The following is an 18435-nucleotide window of genomic DNA, read 5'->3' on the forward strand; positions in this document are numbered from 1 at the left end:
CAATAACAAAAATTAAAACATAAGCAACTAAAAAAAGAATAAATGGGGGAAGAAGAGGCAGAGCAGACCGGTGGAGCAGAAGAAAGAAGCAGGCTGCCGGAGCAGAGAAAAACAGAAGCACATGTACGAGAGGAGGCGCCACGGTGGCCCAAAAGCAAATTAACAAAAGGGGGCGACGACGGCAAGAGAGGTAACGCTCGCAGGAGGTTTGCCTTCTGTAAATCTTTCCATCTTCTATTATCTCTTTCTCTCTGTGAATTAACAAATTATTATTTTGTTTCTTCTGCGAGAAAAAAGAAAAGAATAATTGGGGATGAATTGGGAAAGGAGAAGGGGAGCGTGGAAGGAAAAGAAGAAAAAAATTGGGAAAGAAAAAAGGGACCGGTGAAAGAGAGAAAAAAGGAAAAATGAGAATGAAAAAGAAAAAGGGGAGTGTGAAAGGGATAGAGGAAGGGGAAGGGGAACTGAGAAAGGGTTGGGAAAGGGGAAAGGGAGTATGAAAAGGAAAAAGAGAAGGGAACTGGAAATGGGGAAGGGGAGCGTAGAAGAGGAAGGGAAAGGAGAAGTGTAAAAGGGTGGGGTATTTTTTTTAAATATAAAACAACCAGGGAAAGGGGGAGGGTTATTTTTTTAAAATATAAAACAACGTCGTTTTAGTCAATTTCTAATGGCAAGGATGGATGGAAATTATTTTAGAGACTACTATGAGTCCCGGAGAACAATTTCGGGGACGAAAACATATTTTAGAGACTACTATGAGTCTCGAAGAACAATTTCAGGGACGAATTTGAGTAATTATTAACTTCGTAAATCACTTTGAAACTCGGGTGCAAGTTCAGGAATCACTTTGAGACTTAACTCCAAATAAACTCTCAAAAGATTAATACACAAAAAATTAGATATTAAATATATATTTTAAAAATGACTTTAGAGATGAAATTTTGATATAAATTTTTACAATCATTATTAAAAAATAAGATATTTTCATTCTTAAAATTTGATAATTTTTTATCAAGTGATTTTTCTTAATTTTTTATTGTAAATGACTATATTTTTAAGAAAATATAAAAAAATCTAGAAATTAAATTTTATTTAAAATTTTTTTATACGTCCTAAATATTTATTCAAATATTATTAAAAAAATTTAAATTTAACAAATAAGTGATTTGCTAAATATAAAATTTTTTTATTGCCTACAAAAAATATAATATTTATTAATTTTTTGTTATATTGTTAAATCATTAAAGAATTATTCTATCAATAATATCTTTCAAATACTTTTTAATCAGCAATTGAATTTGTTGGATAACAAATTGGTAGTTTACCAAAAAAAATAAATAAATAAAAAGATGCATTTTCATTAATTAATACGGAATCCAGTGTACAATAGCACATATTTCATTATTATTGGTGCCACATGATCCTCTTTTGCGCGCAACCAAAGTAAAGTAGCCCCTTCAAGTTCACACTAAAACTTTCTTGAGCTGAAAATCCATCAATGGCGAAAATCTGGGTGGAGATATGCCTAATATCAGCTCGTGGGGTTCGAGGTTCGACACCCTCACTGTGGAAGCGCCAATGGTACGCTGTCGGTTGGGTTGACCCAAACAACAAGTACTGCACAAAAATCGATTCTTCTGGAAACTCTAATCCTCTTTGGAGAACCAAGTTTTCTTTTCAGGTTGATACAGATTCCGAAGCATGTTTTCAAGAACTTGCACTTAGTGTTGAGGTTTATAGCAGGGACCCCATTTTCCTCACCGAGAAGCTTCATGGTTCAACAACGGTTTTGCTCAAGGAGTTTCTCGCAAAGCATGTCAATGAGAAGAAGAAAAGTTCTGAAGAAGAAGTGGGTAGCTACCAGTTGAGAGGGAAGAAATCGAACAAGCCCAGAGGTTTCATTGATGTCTCGGTTCGTGTTTCTGAGGAGAAAAAAGAGCCAATTCCTCATTTAGGTGTGTGTTTATTCTTCACTATTTAGTAGTATTTGAAGGGTGAACTGAGTGTTATGTTGTTTTACTTGAAAATGATTTACAAAAATTAACACCTTAGGAATAAAGTTTTAATGGAGGATGAGTGATAATGAACGAATCTTTTTGCATGCTTGAATCACGGGTCAGATATATCACCTTCTCTTCTAAGGTGTTAACTGCCCCAATAGTTTCTCATAACTCGTAAGTCTATAGCACCTTGAAGTCAGTTTTGGTGAAGAAAGTTGCTGAACTTTTTAGACATGTGTCTTTCTTTTTGAGATGCACAATAAAAAAAAGTGTATTTGAGTCCTATTGTATCTCTCATTTTGTCATAGTGTTACCAAAGACTTCTGTGTCTATGTGTTTGTGACACAAACCAAATGGAGGCTTAGTACTCAGTAGAGACACAACCATAGACAGGATTGATTTGTCTAACAATGCAGATAAAGAAACATCAGAATTCAACCTCTATCTGCATTGTTTTGCAAGGCTTAATTGAATTGAAAAATAATACTCACTTCATTCCGAAATATCTATTACTTTTGATATTTTAATACATTTAAAACTAAATGCATTTAGTATGTTAATAATTACAATGGAATTTAATTTATTTTTGAGTAGATTTATTGACAACTTTTATTCAAGTTTACCTCATATTTGGAAACATAATAATGTGGTTTGAACGAGGTTTTTGGGTTTTTTATTCTAGGTAATGATGATGGAATAGTGCTCCAAGATCATGGTAATAAGCCACACTTGGTCACTCATGGTGGATTTGGGCAAGGCTATCCACAACAACCTATTCCTCAATCATTCAATGGATCATATAAACAAGAACAAACTAATGCTCCTTATGCACAACAAGTGCCATTTCCTTCAAACTATTCCAACCCATATGGGGTTGGACCAAGCTACACTGCATCTGCTGGACCAAGCTATTATCAACCAGCTAGAGGACCTCCGCCGCCGATGCCTCCTCCGCCTTCAAAAGTTGGCTATGCTCCGAGTTTTTACCCGAGTAGTGATGGATTCGGACCTAGTTACATTAATATGCCATCTTCGTCGTCATATGCGGCTGCACCTAATAGGCCGAGGGGACCTCCAGGGTTTGCAATTGGGGCAGGTGCCGGGGCATTAGCAGCTGGTGCTGTAATGTTTGGTGATGATGCAATGTCAAGATTTGATGTTTCTTCAAGCCTTGGAGATCCTACCATTGCCATAGTAACTGATCCACTTTTTTGAGTAAAAATAAAGTTGATTCTGTAATTATATTGTGATATTTTGTTTTTGGTACAATTCAATTGATATTGTGCTGTATGGCTATGCCATAGGAGTTGGATTTTATTCATGGCTACTTCAGTTTCTTCATGAAGTTTCCCTTTATTTTTATAATGTATTTTATTTATTTTTTTCTATTTTGTTTCTTCCCTTTCTCATACTTTCTCCTGTATATGTTTTCTTTTTGGTTCCCATAATCCTTCTCCTACATATGTTAAACTGGTAACATTTTCAATGCAAATTCCTAACAGAAATAAGTTAGCTGGTCACGCTCAAAATTTATTTTCAAATCCAACTGGTTTGGAAAATATCCTGCAAGTAAAGTAATTAAGGTAAATAAGCCAAATACTTAGGGTCATTAGATATTTTTACTTAAAGCACTCTTCAACAATATATAATAATACTTTTGAGAATACTTACAAACAGTTATCTAGTACACTCTCATGGCTCAGTTAGCCAGAAGCCCATAACTTACAGAATTCATAGCTTCCCTCCCTATTAGAACGGACAGAATCACAACTAATTTAAAACGTATATATGCAGTCTTCCTGTCACAAAATACACGGTTATGTACACTCTTATGTATTGAAATTTTCTTCTTTAAAGATTCTATGTGAAGTTTTCAACATAGGTGCTTAACAAAGTAATGATTGTTGTAAAAACTCGTGCGTAAGTACTAGTGGGTGCATTAACATTTCAATTTAACTAGGTAGGCAATATTATTTAGCCATAAACCAGTTGAAAATATTAAAATCCTTACTGGACATAATAATTAGAGGTAACTATTTTGGAAACAGAGCATATTAGTGTAAAGTATTAGAATGTAAGTTATCCTTTTTAATGTGTCACATTCTAATTCGATATTTATTTTAATATATTTGTTATATATTTATTAAAATATTAATTTAAAATTTTTTTTATACTAACTAAATTCTAAACTAAAATATTGATGTAACAAATTAAAAATAAAAACACAAATTAATATCACCGTAAAAAATTTTAATTTAAAAGTTTATCGTATCAAGTAAATCTTTGTTGTCTTTCTACTATATTTTTCCAATTATTAGACCATAACATTCTTTATAATACGGGTTTATATGTAAGGGTGAAGTACTGAATGATATATATTGATGAGTAGAATAAGTAAAGTGGTACAATATAAGAGGAAGTTTAACGCAATGTAGCAGTGAATTAGCAGCAGAAACAGAAAACAATATCACAATGTATGGAAATAGAAATGTGTATAGAAGATGAAATTGACAAAGAAGATAAGTCAAGCATCAGCATTCAAGGTCGAGTTAGTGCTTATTGACAATAAGTACTAGTAAGAGTGGCAAAGCAGGCCGATCTGCCTTATCTCATCTTATTTTGTGTCACAAAACGAGATGGGTTGACCCGCTTCGCTAATTAAGATGATTCAAAATGTTAGTTCGTCCCGCTTTATGGTGGATTGACGGGCCGGCAAATTAGTTCACTTAACTTTTTTTAAATAAAATTTATTAAAATTAATAAAAAATAATAATTAAAAAATTAAATATAAATAAAAAATAGTCAAATTACAATATAATTATTTTTATTATTCTTTTTTAATTTTTAACTTCAATAAAATTGTTTAAAATAATATTTATCATGGAACCGTCGTTATTTTAAAAAAATAAGTCACATAATTTAAGCATATATCTGAAAATATAAAATAAAATAAATAAAGTTAATAACTAAAAAGAAGAATAAAACAAAAAAAGTGTTTGAAAATTATATAATTATTAATTTTGCAGCATTATTCACTCTTTTATTTAATAAAAAATAAATAAAAATCTTTGGCCGGGGGGCTGGCCCACCAGCCTCGCCAAACCTGCGAATTTGGTGGGTTCCAAATCATAGCCCGACCTGCTCTTTTTAGCGAGTTCGACCCGTTTTTATCACCCCTACTTATTGAAGGACCTGATTAGAAATTAGAAATCTTTATAGTAATACAAATGGGGAGCTGACGTGGCGCTCATATGTTGAGTTTGAGAATTTATTTGCTTAGGTGTCGTCACTAGAAATTTTTAAAATTTTATTTATAAATTATAAATTATTGTTTGCTTAGGTTGTTGCTTTTTAAATTTTACTCCATTACAGAGAGTGGCATCATGTTTATCCCTGACCCCAGGTCACACAGAGCTTTTTCAAAGGTCATGGTGCCTATGGTACATGGTATTAAGAATTTACCAGGATCCTATTTTTTTAGGTAAATTTTGCTGAACCAATGTATTCACTTCATTGGTGAGTAAGGGAGGTTCACCTTCCCAAGTCTCATTACCAAATAATTTGGCATTCAGCTTCATGATTGTTCCTAAATATTGGGCAACTTGCCCTTCAACCATGTCTTCATCTTCTTCAGAAGATGAATAGTCATCAGATCTCATGAATGGTAAAAAGAGATCCAAGAGAATCTCTGTGGTCTCTGTATGAGCCTCAGATCCCTTTGGTTCCTCATCAGGGTATTCCTTACTGACCACTGGACGTTTCCTGAGGTCTTTCTCATTGGGATTCACGTCCTCCTCCTCCTTCCCAGATTCGGCCATTTTGATTACGTCAATGGCCTTGCACTCTTCTTTGGGATTCTCTTTTGTATTGCTTGGCAGAGTGCTGGGAGGAGTTTCAGTGACCCTTTTACTCAGCTGGCCCACTTGTGCCTCCAAAAACTTGGTGCACGAAATTGTGATCATCACAATGGTGCCAATAGACTTGGTGCTCTCAAACGTGAATCACACTTCGTCACAACTCCGCACAACTAACCAGCAAGTGCATTGGGTCGTCCAAGTAATACCTTACGTGAGTAAGGGTCGATCCCACGGAGATTGTTGGCTTGAAGTAAGCTATGGTCACCTTGTAAATCTCAGTCAGGCAGATTCAAATGGGTGATAGAGTTTTCATAATTAAAAGATAAATAAAACATAAAGTAAAGATAGAGATACTTATGTAATTCATTGGTGAAAATTTCAGATAAGTGTATGGAGATGCTTTGCTCCTTTTGAATCTCTGTTTTCCTATTGCCTTCATCCAATCCTTCATACTCCTTTCTATGGCAAGCTGTATGTTCAGGTTTCACCGACGTCAATGGCTACCTCCCGTCTTCTCGGTGAAAATGGTCCAAATGCGCTGTCACCGCACGGTTAATCATCTGGCGGTTCTCGATCATGTTGGAATAGAATCCCGTAATCTTTTTGCATCTGTCACTACGCCCAACACTCGCGAGTTTGAAGCTCATCACAGTCATCCCTTCCCAGATCCTACTCGGAATACCATAGAAAAGGTTTAGACTTTTCAAATCTCAGGAATGGCCGCCAATAATTCTAGCTTATACCATGAAGACTACGATCTTTCGGAATGGAGGCTAAGAGATACACACTCGTTCTAAGGTAGAACGGAAGTGGTTGTCAGTCACGCATTCATAGGTGAGAATGATGATGAGTGTCACGGATCATCACATTCATCATGTTGAAGTGCAACGAATATCTTAGAATAAGAATAAGCATGAATTGAATAGAAGAACAATAGTTATTTGTATTAATACTCGAGGAACAGCAGAGCTCCACACCTTAATCTATGGTGTGTAGAAACTCCACCATTGAAAATACATAAGAACAAGGTCTAGGCATGGCCGAATGGCCAGCCTCCCCAAATAGCATATGAATTCAAAAATAGGGAAAAAGACCGATCCGAAGATCAAAATACAATAGTAAGAGGTCCTATTTATAATGAAACTAGCTACTAGGGTTTACAGAAATAGGTAAATAATGTAGAAATCCACTTCCGGGCCCACTTGGTGTGTGCTTGGGCTGAGCATTGAGCTTTACATGTGTAGAGACTTCTCTTGGAGTTAAACACCAGCTTTGGTGCCAGTTTGGGCATTTAACTTCAACTTTTATGCCAGCTTTGGCGTTTTGACTTCAGAATAAGGCAGAAAAGCGGCGTTTGAATGCCAGTTTGCGTCGTCAAAACTCGAGCAAAGTATATGCTATTATATATTGCTGGAAATCCCTGGATGTCTACTTTCCAACGCAATTGAGAGCGCGCCATTTTGAGTTCTCTAGCTGCAGAAAATCCACTTTGAGTGCAGAGAGGTCAGAATCCAACAACATCTGCAGTCCTTTGTCAGCCTCTGAATAAGATTTTTGCTCAGCTCCCTCAATTTTAGCCAGAAAATACCTGAAATCACAGAAAAACACACAAACTCATAGTAAAGTCCAGAAATGTGAATTTTGCATAAAAACTAATAAAAACATCCCAAAAAGTAGTTAGATCCTACTAAAAACTACCTAAAAACAATGCCAAAAAGCGTATAAATTATCCGCTCATCACACGCCCAGGCATGCCAACATACACGCCCGTTGTAAGACTTGGCGTGGCACGCCTTCGAGCGCACCGATGGACACGCCCTCGATACTGCACCAACACTTCTCTCTGATTTGTAAGCCTAGCATGCCACGCCCACGCACGCCTATATCAGGGTTTCTTGGAGTGCCACACCTAGGCACGCCCATTGGCATGCCAGCCTCACTTGTTCAAAGTGGCATGTCCATACATGCGCCCGGTCTTCTTTGCTTGCTTTCTTCTTCTTTTGCTACTCTTTTCTCCTGAAATGCATGCAAGAACTCATTTCAAAGTAATGTTCTACTAAGTCATGATATAGCTCTTAATAATGCATTGAATCAGTAAGAATTTATCAATTCCATGGTCCTTTATGATGAGAAAATAGGTAGATGATGCAAGTCATCAACCATAAGCATAGCCGGTCTAATAGCAGTATGATAGAATTTACCATTAAGTTTTAAAGGCACTTTTTTGTCACATATAAACCAGATGCACTACGCTATTTTGACCAACCTGCTTGGATCCTATGATTTACGTCCTGTTCAATCTCTCTATTATCATGTATGATGCACCCAAGATACTTAAAATTTTTAACTTTTCCTAGGATATTTTCTCCAATCATCACCCTGTATTAGGGTTTCCCTTTTGGAGACCGAACTTACATTCCATATATTCTATCTTGCTATGGCTTCTGTGCAAACCATACACTTCTAGAGCTTCCCTCCATGAATCTAACTTCTTATTTCGTTCTTTCCTTGACTCTCCCAGAAAGACGATATCATCGGCAAAAAACATGCACCATGGCACAGGCTCTGTGAGTACTTCCAAGACAAATTTGAATAGATATAGAATTAAGGATGATCTCTGATGTAATCGTAACCCAATATAAAATTTTTCTGCCACACCACCTTGAGTCTTCACACTAGTTGTAGCCCTATCAAACATGTCTTTAATTGCATGAATATATGCGCTCCTTACTCTCTTCCTTTCCAAAACCTTCCATAAGACCTCCCTTGGCACCCTATCTTACACTTTTTTCCATATCAATAAACACAATATGTAGATCCCTTTTATAACTACGATACTTCTCCATCATTCTTCTTAACAGGTATGTATCTTCAGTGGAAGATTTGTCTGGCATAAAACCAAATTGGTTTTCTGTTACTTGTGTCTCTTGTCTCAGTCTCCGTTCTATCACCCTTTCCAGTAAGTTCATGGTATGACTCATGAGCTAGATCCCTCTATAGTTTTCACAGCTCTGTATATCCCTTTTATTCTTGTAGATAGATACCAAGATGCTCTTTCTCTACCCATTTGGAATTTTCTTTGATCTTAAAATCTCATTAAAAAGCTTGGTTAACCAACTGATGTTTTTCTCTCTAAGGCACTTCCAAACTAAAATTGGAATATTATCGGGTCCTACTCCAGATGATACGTGATCAGAAGGGAATTTTTGTCATTTTAGAGACAAGGGACAAAATGGTAATCTTGTCATATTCAAGGATCTGAATGCTAGTAGAATTATACTATGGCGGTCTTGGACATTAAGGAGACCAAGAGTTGATCTCAAAAATAGTGATGTTGAAATGGCGACAACTCATAAGACCCATTGGGTTAAGTCAGGACGACAAGAAACCCAATAATATTTTTCAAATTCATTGGGAAGCATGATTTATTATTAATTTTCAAATTTTTATAGTTTGTTTTGCTATTAGAGTTTGTTGGAAGATTTGATTTACTTCTGATTTGCTTAGTAGTATTTTTAGGAATTTTAAATTTAAATTAGTTATCATATCTTTAGGATATTAAAATTTAAATCAAATCTAATATAATCCAATAAGACCAAATTTGATTTAAATTAACTTATCTTATCTTATCTTTTGTCTAGTTTGTTAGGGGCCTATTTAAACACCTTTGGTGCGACATTTTACACAACTTTTGATGAATAGAATTTTTAACTGCTTTATGCACATTTTTTTAGTGTGATTAAGTGAGGTGAGTGATTTGCTTTGCTTGTTGCATGAAGAAGATTGAAGGATCCAACACTAAGATAATTATGTGTGCTAACTTCTTTCATTTTCCATACCTCTGATCTAGGTTGTCAAGGACCAGTTTTTTGAATGTCCAGTAGGGAATCTCTTCCGTTGACCTAGGTTGTTAAGAACAGATTTTTTAGAGGTCTTGTATGAAACCCTTATCTATCATTTATGTTTCTACTGTGTCTTTTCGGTTGTGTCTTTTCTCCATCTTTTTTCTTGTCCCTTATCCTTCATTCTAATTTCTTATCATCTGGTATCAAAGCAGTGGTGCTGAAATGGCGACAACTGATATGGCCCATTGGGCTAAGACATAACAGCGAGAAGCCCAATAATGTTTTTCAAATTCAGCAGGAATTATTAATTTTCGAGTTTTGTAGGAATTTATTTTAATTTATTTTATTGTTAGAGTTTGTTGGAAGATTTAATTTACTTCTAATTTGCTTAGTCGTATTTTTAGGGATTTTAAATTTAAATCAAATCTGATATAATCTAATAAGATTAAATTTGATTTAAATTAGTTATCATATCTTTAGGTTTTTAAAATTTAAATTAAATCTGATCTAATCCAACAAGATCAAATCTGATTTAAATTAGTTATCTTATCTTTAGGAGATTTAAATTAAGTTATCTTGTCTTTTTTTTTTAGTTAGTTTATTAGGAGCCTATTTAAACTTTAGTGAGACAATTTACACAACTTTTGATGAATGAGCCTTTCAGTTGCTTTATGCACTTTTTTATAGTGTGACTAAGTGAGGGAAGTGATTTACTTCAGTTGTTTCATGAAGAAGATTGAAGGTCCAACACAAAAATGATTCTGTGTGCTAGTCTCTTTTACTTTTCATCCCTCTGATCTAGGTTGTCAAGGACAGGTTCTTTGAAGATCTAGTAGGGAGTCTCTTCCAGTGACCTAGGTTGCTAAGAACAGATTTTTTAGAGTTCTAAAAGAAAAAAAAACCTTATCTATCTTTTTATATTTCCATTGTGTCTTTTCTGTTGCATCTTTTCTCCATCTTTTAGACCTCAACAGAGGGTAAAAGCCATATATTGAGTGTAAACATGAGTGTCCTACTCCGAATGATACACATGAGAAAAGTGTTGAAAGGTCTTTTCTTTCACAGGTTCTTCTGTGATGACTAATGACGAAGCAACTCCCGATCCACAACTGACTTTCCGTGTCAATGCAATCACTGACGTACTAAAAAGGATTGAACAACATCTTAAGGATATGGCTTCAAGAATTAATTATTTATCCCCTAGCTAAGAATCTATTCATAATCATTCTAAGGAGTGTAAGATAGAGACTTTACCCAGATCCGGTCGTCATAGACAGCCAGAAGATGTGGATAGTAACTTCAAATCTATCAGACTGCGCATTCCAGAATTTAAAGGCAAAAGTGACCCTCAGACTTACTTGGAATGGGAATGGAAGGTGGAGCTCCTATTTCAGTGTCACAATCACTCTGAAGTGAAAAAGGTAAGACTAGCGACTGTAGCATTCTCAGATTATGCCATTGTCTGGTGGGCTAAGTTAGACAAAAATACAAGATGGATTGGAAAACCACCAATTCAATCTTGGGAGGAGATGAAGAAAATCACGAGGAACCTATTTGTGCCATCATCATAGTACAATGAGTTTCTTAAACAGCTTCATAAGTTGAAACAAGGTTCCAAATTAATAATGGAGTACCAGAAGGAGTTTATGTCTTTAGGAACCAAGGCTAATATTACAAATTGTACTGATGTTCTTATGAGACGCTTTCTTATTGAACTAAATAAATATATTGCAGATAATGTCAAACATTACCATTGCACAACCATGAAGGATTTAGTCAATGTTGCCATTAAGTTGGAGCAGATAAAAAAGAATATTATAGATCGACATAGGAAGAAGAGTTCTTCTAAGCCTATCTCTTATTTTTCTTCCCAGCCAGCAACAGAAGAATTTGTTGAGTATGCTATAGAGGGTGATATGTACTTGGAGGATCCAAAAGTGCAGAATTTTTCTAATGGGTCCTTGGTATGTTTGGAATTTACAAATTAAGAGAGAAAAGAAACAGAGAAAAAGAGTGAGTGTTTGAGTAAAATTGATCAATGTTTAATTGAAAGCGAGAGTTTTGAGAGAAAAGATGAGAATAGTGAGAGAGATGAGTCAATAAGCGACAAAGACACTGTTCACTTGTGAGAGAGATCTAGAAAGTTCTAATTTAGACAATAGTGCATTAGTATCATTAAATTCCAAAGAGTCTTTAATTTCTCATATATCTAACCATAAAATTTCTAATATTTTTATGTCAACTTTTCAAGGTTTTATTGATTCGCTGATCAATTATGGAGGCATTAATATGGATGAAAAGGAAGAAAGACAACTAATTGTACACATTGGACAAGATAATGAGAACTTGATTGCTAATGAATTGTCCATGAGGTATGATTTAATCACAACTCTTACTCCTAAATTCTTTGTATTTGATTATATAAAGAATTTTTATGCAACTAAATCTTATTTTTGTTCTATATGTGTTGCTTGTGAAAAAATTGATTTAATGTGCCATAATGGAATAAAAGAAATTTCAGATATGTTATCTATATATTTTTATTGGCCTCTTAAACATAGGAGTGTAGATGAAATTTATTCTAGTTTTATTGCATCTAAGAAATTTGAATCTCAAGTTTTCTTGAATATGTTGTGCATTTCTTTGCTTATTGCTACTCATACCTAGATTGATATTTCTATGGATTTTCTACTTGAATTGCCTAAGATTAGAAAATGTACACATATCATTAATTTTTCAGTGGGTAGATTTAATATGATGACATTTCTAATTATAAGTTAAAATATTAAAGATTCCACACACGTTACTGAGTCGTTTTACAAGGAGTTTGTGCTAATTCATGCTAGTTGTTTAGATGAGCATATCTGGCATGTTAAGCCTATTTTGGATAATTCTATGTGAGATACTGAATGTCCTCATAACTCTGACATTTATAACTCCTGTTGGTTGTTATCCTTGCGAATCTCTGAATGTCTTTCAGTCTTTAACTATTTTGAAACTCTTATTTTTACCCTTGTGTAATGGTGTTACTTTAGATGGTGAAAATATGGTTGGAAAGATTAAACTTGCACACATGAAGAACATTGCCATAATGCAGTGGATAGAGAAGAGCCATCAAACCATAGTATTTGAACCCAGAGATTGGGTTTGAATTTGTTAGAGGGAAGAAGAGCTTCTTATTCACAGTAAAACAACACTTGTTACTAAAGAAAATGGTCCATTCCGAGTGTTGGGGATTACCAAAGACAATTCCAACAAGTATAACTTTGTTGGTAGGTATGATAGTTCACTTATATTTAGTATCTCTAATTTTTCTGCTTTTGATATTGAAGGTTGTGGTAGGCTTAGAGAAGGGGGGTTGAATCTATGCCTTCCTTTTAAGTTGTTGTTATTACCCTTTTAAAAACAAATTTGCAATTCTGATTCTGTTTGAACTCAGCAGCGGAAATTTATGAGACAATTTATTTTTGTCTCATGAATATCAGAAAACAGAACACAGCAGAGAATAGAAAAGCTAACACCAGCAAGTATCCTGGTTCGGTTGCCTTGTGCTATGCAACCTACATCCAGTCTCCTCCACAACTATGGAAGAATTTCACTATAGTTAACAGTATTACATACACCAATAACACAGGATTGACCCAATCCTTTCATACTCAAGTTCTAACCTAACTTGACATTGGCTATGCTAATACCTAACTATACCTCTTAGTGCTAACCCAACTAAGAAAGGGATACCTTTCAGGTACAAGATACAAGACACTTAACCAACCTAAAGAAATCAGAAAATAACTCTAGGCTTTTCTCTCAAGTGTATCTCTCAGCCTTTTTCCACTCATGGCTTTTTTCTCAAGCTTTCTCACAATGCCTTTTCTCTCAAGAAATTACAGAAAGATAAGCTTAGAAAAGTACATTACAATCAGTAAAACATGAAGGAGATTGACTTCATCAACAGCCTTTGTGCTATGCGAAAAACCAGATTAGCAAGCCTCTGATTCAGTTCTTCATACTGGCGGAATGCACCTTTGATTAGGTTACACTGTCCAGTTAGTTGAACTTCTTCAAAGTGCTCTCTCAGAACAAACACCTCAGGTTCACTGGTTTTCTCTCCTTGCCTTAGAATGAACAGCAAGCTTCTTTTTATCTCCTTGCATGTTCCTTGGTTCTTCTTCCAAGGTCAACATCTTGAGCCTTGAGCTTCACCAACCCACCAGCTCACTTTTTCTTCTCAATCATCAAAGTAGAACCTTTCCTTCTGACGTTTTCAACTTGACCGAAAGCCATGAAGAAGTAACCGAACTTATTTTCCAATGGTCAACCGAATCTGAACCCTTGAACACCAACTTGGTCCCCAAGTTTTGATTAAGACCGTAGATACACAGCAGAATAGGGTAGAGAACAACTTTCCCTTCAAAGCCATTTTCAGATAGAGCAGAGAGTAGGGAAGAAAGGATGAAGATCTGATGCATGCAAGATGATATGGTTTACCTTTCTTAAGCTTGATTTAGCTTGGGATTTCTGTTTTAGCTTCTGTGCTTCAAGCTTCAACTCTCTCTCTCTTGCTTCGTTGGTTAATGGCTTATGGAAGAAGCTTTTCTTCTCTTTCTCTTTCTTGCTTTTTCTGAAATCTTGATGTGACTTGATTAGAAGGAAGAAGAACGTTGCTTTTAGTTAAGCAAGAGAGAGGGAATTTCAATTCTGAAACCAGTTCGGGCTTGGATCGGGTATTAGTATGCATGGCCCGATTTAATTTCTTTGGTTTCTTCCTTTGCTTTTGCTTGGGCTCTTTATTTTGCTTTCAACCCAATATTCTTTGCTAAATGCCTTTTATTCCATTTGGGCTATTAACATTTGGCCTGCAACAATAAACAATTAGTTAATAAGTAGATATAATTAATCAACACTAATTATTTATTTTGCTAAAAAATAATGTTTGTCATCATTAATTAATTTAGTTAATTTCTTAACTCAACAATCTCCCCCTTGATGACAAACATGATTTAAGCAATAATCAAAAAGGAAATAAGTTTGAGTTAGGTTTAGAAAACTCCCTTTGATTTTATGTTGCTCCCCCTATCCTTTTCAACAGTAGCTCCCCCTGAATCTATGCTTTCCTCTTTATCCCTGTTTCACATTGTTCTTAAATAAAGCACGATAAAGAGTTATGTACAATATATCTTGTACAAGGGATATCAAATGAGCAACATCACATAATCAGCCCAACATCAAGCTATTATCAGCAAACAAATTCAGCATGTGAAAACAAGTATTAATGCAGCAAGAATAAGTAAGAGGTACTAGGATCTACTATCCTATCCTATCCTATTGCTAATTTTACTCCCCCTTTTGTCATCAAGGGCGGATAAAAGCAACAAAAACAAAGTCTTGTATCCTGCAGAAAAGAGTTAGAGCACAGACCAAAGTACTAATTAAGCTGTCTAAAGTGCACCAATATTAAGAGTTGTTACAGTCATCCAAAATGAAATAGTTCAAAAGTAGCAAAAGAAGAAGAAATCATGAGACAAAAATAGAGCAGCAGCAGCAGTCTTCATGAGACAAATCTTAGGCATCAGAACCATCCCCCTCCGAAGCAGCTTCCTCTTCACCATCGGTGGCAATGTCGTCATCATTTTGAAGGTTATCAATGAAGGTCATGAGCACAGCCACCCTATCCCGTGATTTCTTCAGGAAGTTCTCATGCTTGCTAGCTAATTTCCTTTGCTCCTTGCTCATGGCAATAAAGTGATTTGATTGGGAGACAAATTCTTGAGCAACATCCTTAACCACATTTAGCAGAGTTGATTTCTTTCCAGTGGAGATGGATGTTCCCTCAGTGGAAGGAGCAGGAGAATCCTCAGGGACAAAATCATCATCTTCATCATCTAGGACAACTCTTTCAGATCTAGTGGGTCCTTTATTCTGTTTCACTGAACCACCTCCCTTTAGATATGAATGTCTATTTTCATATTTCTCATTGGTCAAGTCAACACCAAAATACTCAAAAATACAAGTTAGAAACATGCCATAAGGAAGAGCTTTGTCCTTTTCACTTCTAACAGAATCAAACATGTATCTAACCATCAAATATGCAAAAGAAATTTCAGTTTTGGTGAGAATGGCATATAAAACAAGAGTGTCAGTGTATGAAACCCTTTGATATGAACCACTTTGAGGAAGTATAATGTGGTTGACCATTCGGTGCAACTGAGCACGTTCATATCCTAGGGCTTTGTGTGTGGGTGTAATGCCATCTATTAAGGAAACATGTTCACAAATACTAGCCAGGGGCATCATTGTATGAAACACCAACTCCTTCATCCCACTTAACTGACGTGTATGCACAAGGCCCAACATCAGTATACTTCAAAGCTTCACTGATGGTCTCATTGTTTAAAATGATATCTCGGCCCTTGACATACGAATGAGCAGTGCCTTCATGATAAGTCATGTTTGCATAAAACTCTTTGACCAACAATGGATAAACAGGTTTTTTGATGTCAAAAAGGTGATTCCAGTCCAGAAAAATTAAGTTGTCAACAAAAGGAAAACCTTTTCTTTTCAAAGATGGCAGATCAGCGTGAAATGAAGAGCATAGGGTACGATACTGGATGACTCCCTCATAAAAATCATTATTCATGGCAGATTTGAATCTATAGGGGTCACAGCGAGGAGGAGAGGTAGGAGGAGAAGGAGAAGGGGTAAAGGTTCGGTCTTGAGAGCGAGTGGAAGGCTTTGTGGGTGGTTTGTAAATCTTCTCACGAGGAGCCCTTTTTGCAATGACTTTCTTCCTCATTTTGGTTAAAATGATGCCGTTGATGAAAGAGAGATAGTGGTGTGAGAGGAAAGAAACCGAAGGGTTGAGGAGAAGTTATGGAGGGAAGAGAGGGAGTGTTGGTAACCGTACCCAAAAGCAAATTTCCAAAACCATGCAACTGCATCACCATTTGAAAAGACGTGACAAGACATGACATCATAAAGAAAAGGATTTTATTTGATTTTCAAAAATTAATTTTTAAAATTTGAAAGACAATTAGCATTAAATTGAAACTCCTTTTGGACCAAAGTCAAAAAATTAAGGTTGCCAAAAAAAACTTTCCGGCAAAAAAAAAAATTTTAATGAAAACTTAAACACATAAGAATGTAACATTCACATTGGGCCCAGATGTGGTTTGAATTCATGAAACATATAGGACTACCCAGATCTGAATTGATGTTGGCCCAGATTGATTTTTCACTTGCAATAAGCCCAGAACACGCTGTTTTGAAGGAAACATTCATCATCTGCCCAGAATTGTCTCATACCTGTTTATGAGACAAAATTCTCCAGCAAACACATCAGCACTTTTCAAATAAAGAATTATAACTCAAAATTCCTAGACAAGTCCTAAGCATGCAGAATCTATCCTCAGCTAATGGTTTAGTAAAAATATCTGCTAATTGCTCTTCTGATTTAACAAATTGAATGCAAATATCCCCTTTTGGACATGTTCTCTTATTGAGTGAAATTTCACTTCAATATGCTTAGTCCTAGAGTGCAAAACTGGATTTTTAGAAATATTGATGGCACTCATATTATCACACAATAAGGGAATATTTTCAGCATTTAACTTGTAATCAGCAAGTTGTGTTTTTAACCATAAAAGCTGAGAACAACAAGAAGAAGCAGCTATATACTCAGCCTCTGCAGTGGATAATGCCACCGTTGGTTGCTTCTTACTTGACCAAACATTTAAGGACTTTCCCAGGAAGCAACATAAACCAGAAGTACTCCTTCTATCTATTCTGTCACCAGCAAAATCTGCATCACAATAACCAACTACAGAAAATTCATCAGTCTTAGGATACCAAAGACCAAAATTGGATGTGCCATGAATATATCTAATGATCCTTTTAACCGCAGAAAGATGTGACTCCTTAGGTTTGGATTGGAACCTAGAACACAATCCAACACTTTGCACAATATCTGGTCTAGAGGAGGTTAAGTACATAAGAGAACCAATCATTCCTCTATACCTAGTCTCATCAACATCTTTCTCATTTTCTCCCTTATCTAATTTAGAATTCGGGTGCATGGGTGTTCCCATAGGTTTGGCATTTTCCATACCAAATTTCTTAACTAATTCCTTGGCATACTTTTCTTGATGAATGAAAATACCGTTTTCAGTTTGTTTAATTTGCAGCCCAAGGAAAAAATTAAGTTCACCCATCATACTCATGTCAAATTCGCTTGTCATGAGCTTTCCAAAATCAGTACAAAGGGATTCATTTGCTGATCCAAAAATTATGTCATCAACATATATTTGGACTAAAATAAAAGAATCATTAGAGTTCTTGATAAATAGAGTTGTATCAGTGGTGCCTCTTTGAAAACCATTTTTCAAAAGAAAAGAGCTAAGTCTCTCATACCAAGCTCTAGGAGCTTGTCTTAAACCATAGAGAGCTTTAGACAATTTAAAAACATGATTAGAATGCTCTTTATTTTCAAAACCAGGAGGCTGCTCCACATAAACTTCTCTATCTATCACACCATTCAAAAATGCACATTTCACATCCATTTGGTATAGTTTAAAACCACAAAATGCAGCATAAGCCAAGAGAAGTCTTATGGCTTCCATTCGGGCAACAGGGGCAAAGGATTCATCAAAGTCGATTCCTTCTTCTTGGTCATATCCTTGTGCCACTAGCCTTGCTTTGTTCCTTGCAATGCTACCATCTTCTCCCAACTTGTTCCGG

At 35.5% G+C, this 18435-nt stretch overlaps 1 protein-coding gene across 1 annotated transcript; it reads left to right on the top strand.

Moving 5' to 3' along the window:
- The first annotated feature begins 1303 nt into the window (after nucleotides 1–1303).
- On the top strand, nucleotides 1304–3388 carry LOC112703347 (uncharacterized). Its single transcript, XM_025754765.3, has 2 exons — nucleotides 1304–1955; nucleotides 2683–3388. The coding sequence occupies exons 1-2, from the start codon at nucleotides 1499–1501 to the stop codon at nucleotides 3213–3215; spliced, it is 990 nt and encodes a 329-aa protein (XP_025610550.1). The 5' UTR covers nucleotides 1304–1498; the 3' UTR covers nucleotides 3216–3388.
- The last annotated feature ends 15047 nt before the right edge of the window (nucleotides 3389–18435 follow it).

The sequence above is a fragment of the Arachis hypogaea genome, chromosome 7 (genome assembly GCF_003086295.3).
Source record: "Arachis hypogaea cultivar Tifrunner chromosome 7, arahy.Tifrunner.gnm2.J5K5, whole genome shotgun sequence".
In the NCBI taxonomy this organism is placed as follows: Eukaryota; Viridiplantae; Streptophyta; class Magnoliopsida; order Fabales; family Fabaceae; genus Arachis; species Arachis hypogaea.

Bases quoted from the DNA above. Each gene is read 5' to 3' on its own strand.
- LOC112703347 (XM_025754765.3), top strand. From the start codon at position 1,499: ATGGCGAAAATCTGGGTGGAGATATGCCTAATATCAGCTCGTGGGGTT. The intron at 1,956-2,682 runs GTGTGTGTTTAT...TTTTTATTCTAG, and splicing joins AGAGCCAATTCCTCATTTAG to GTAATGATGATGGAATAGTG.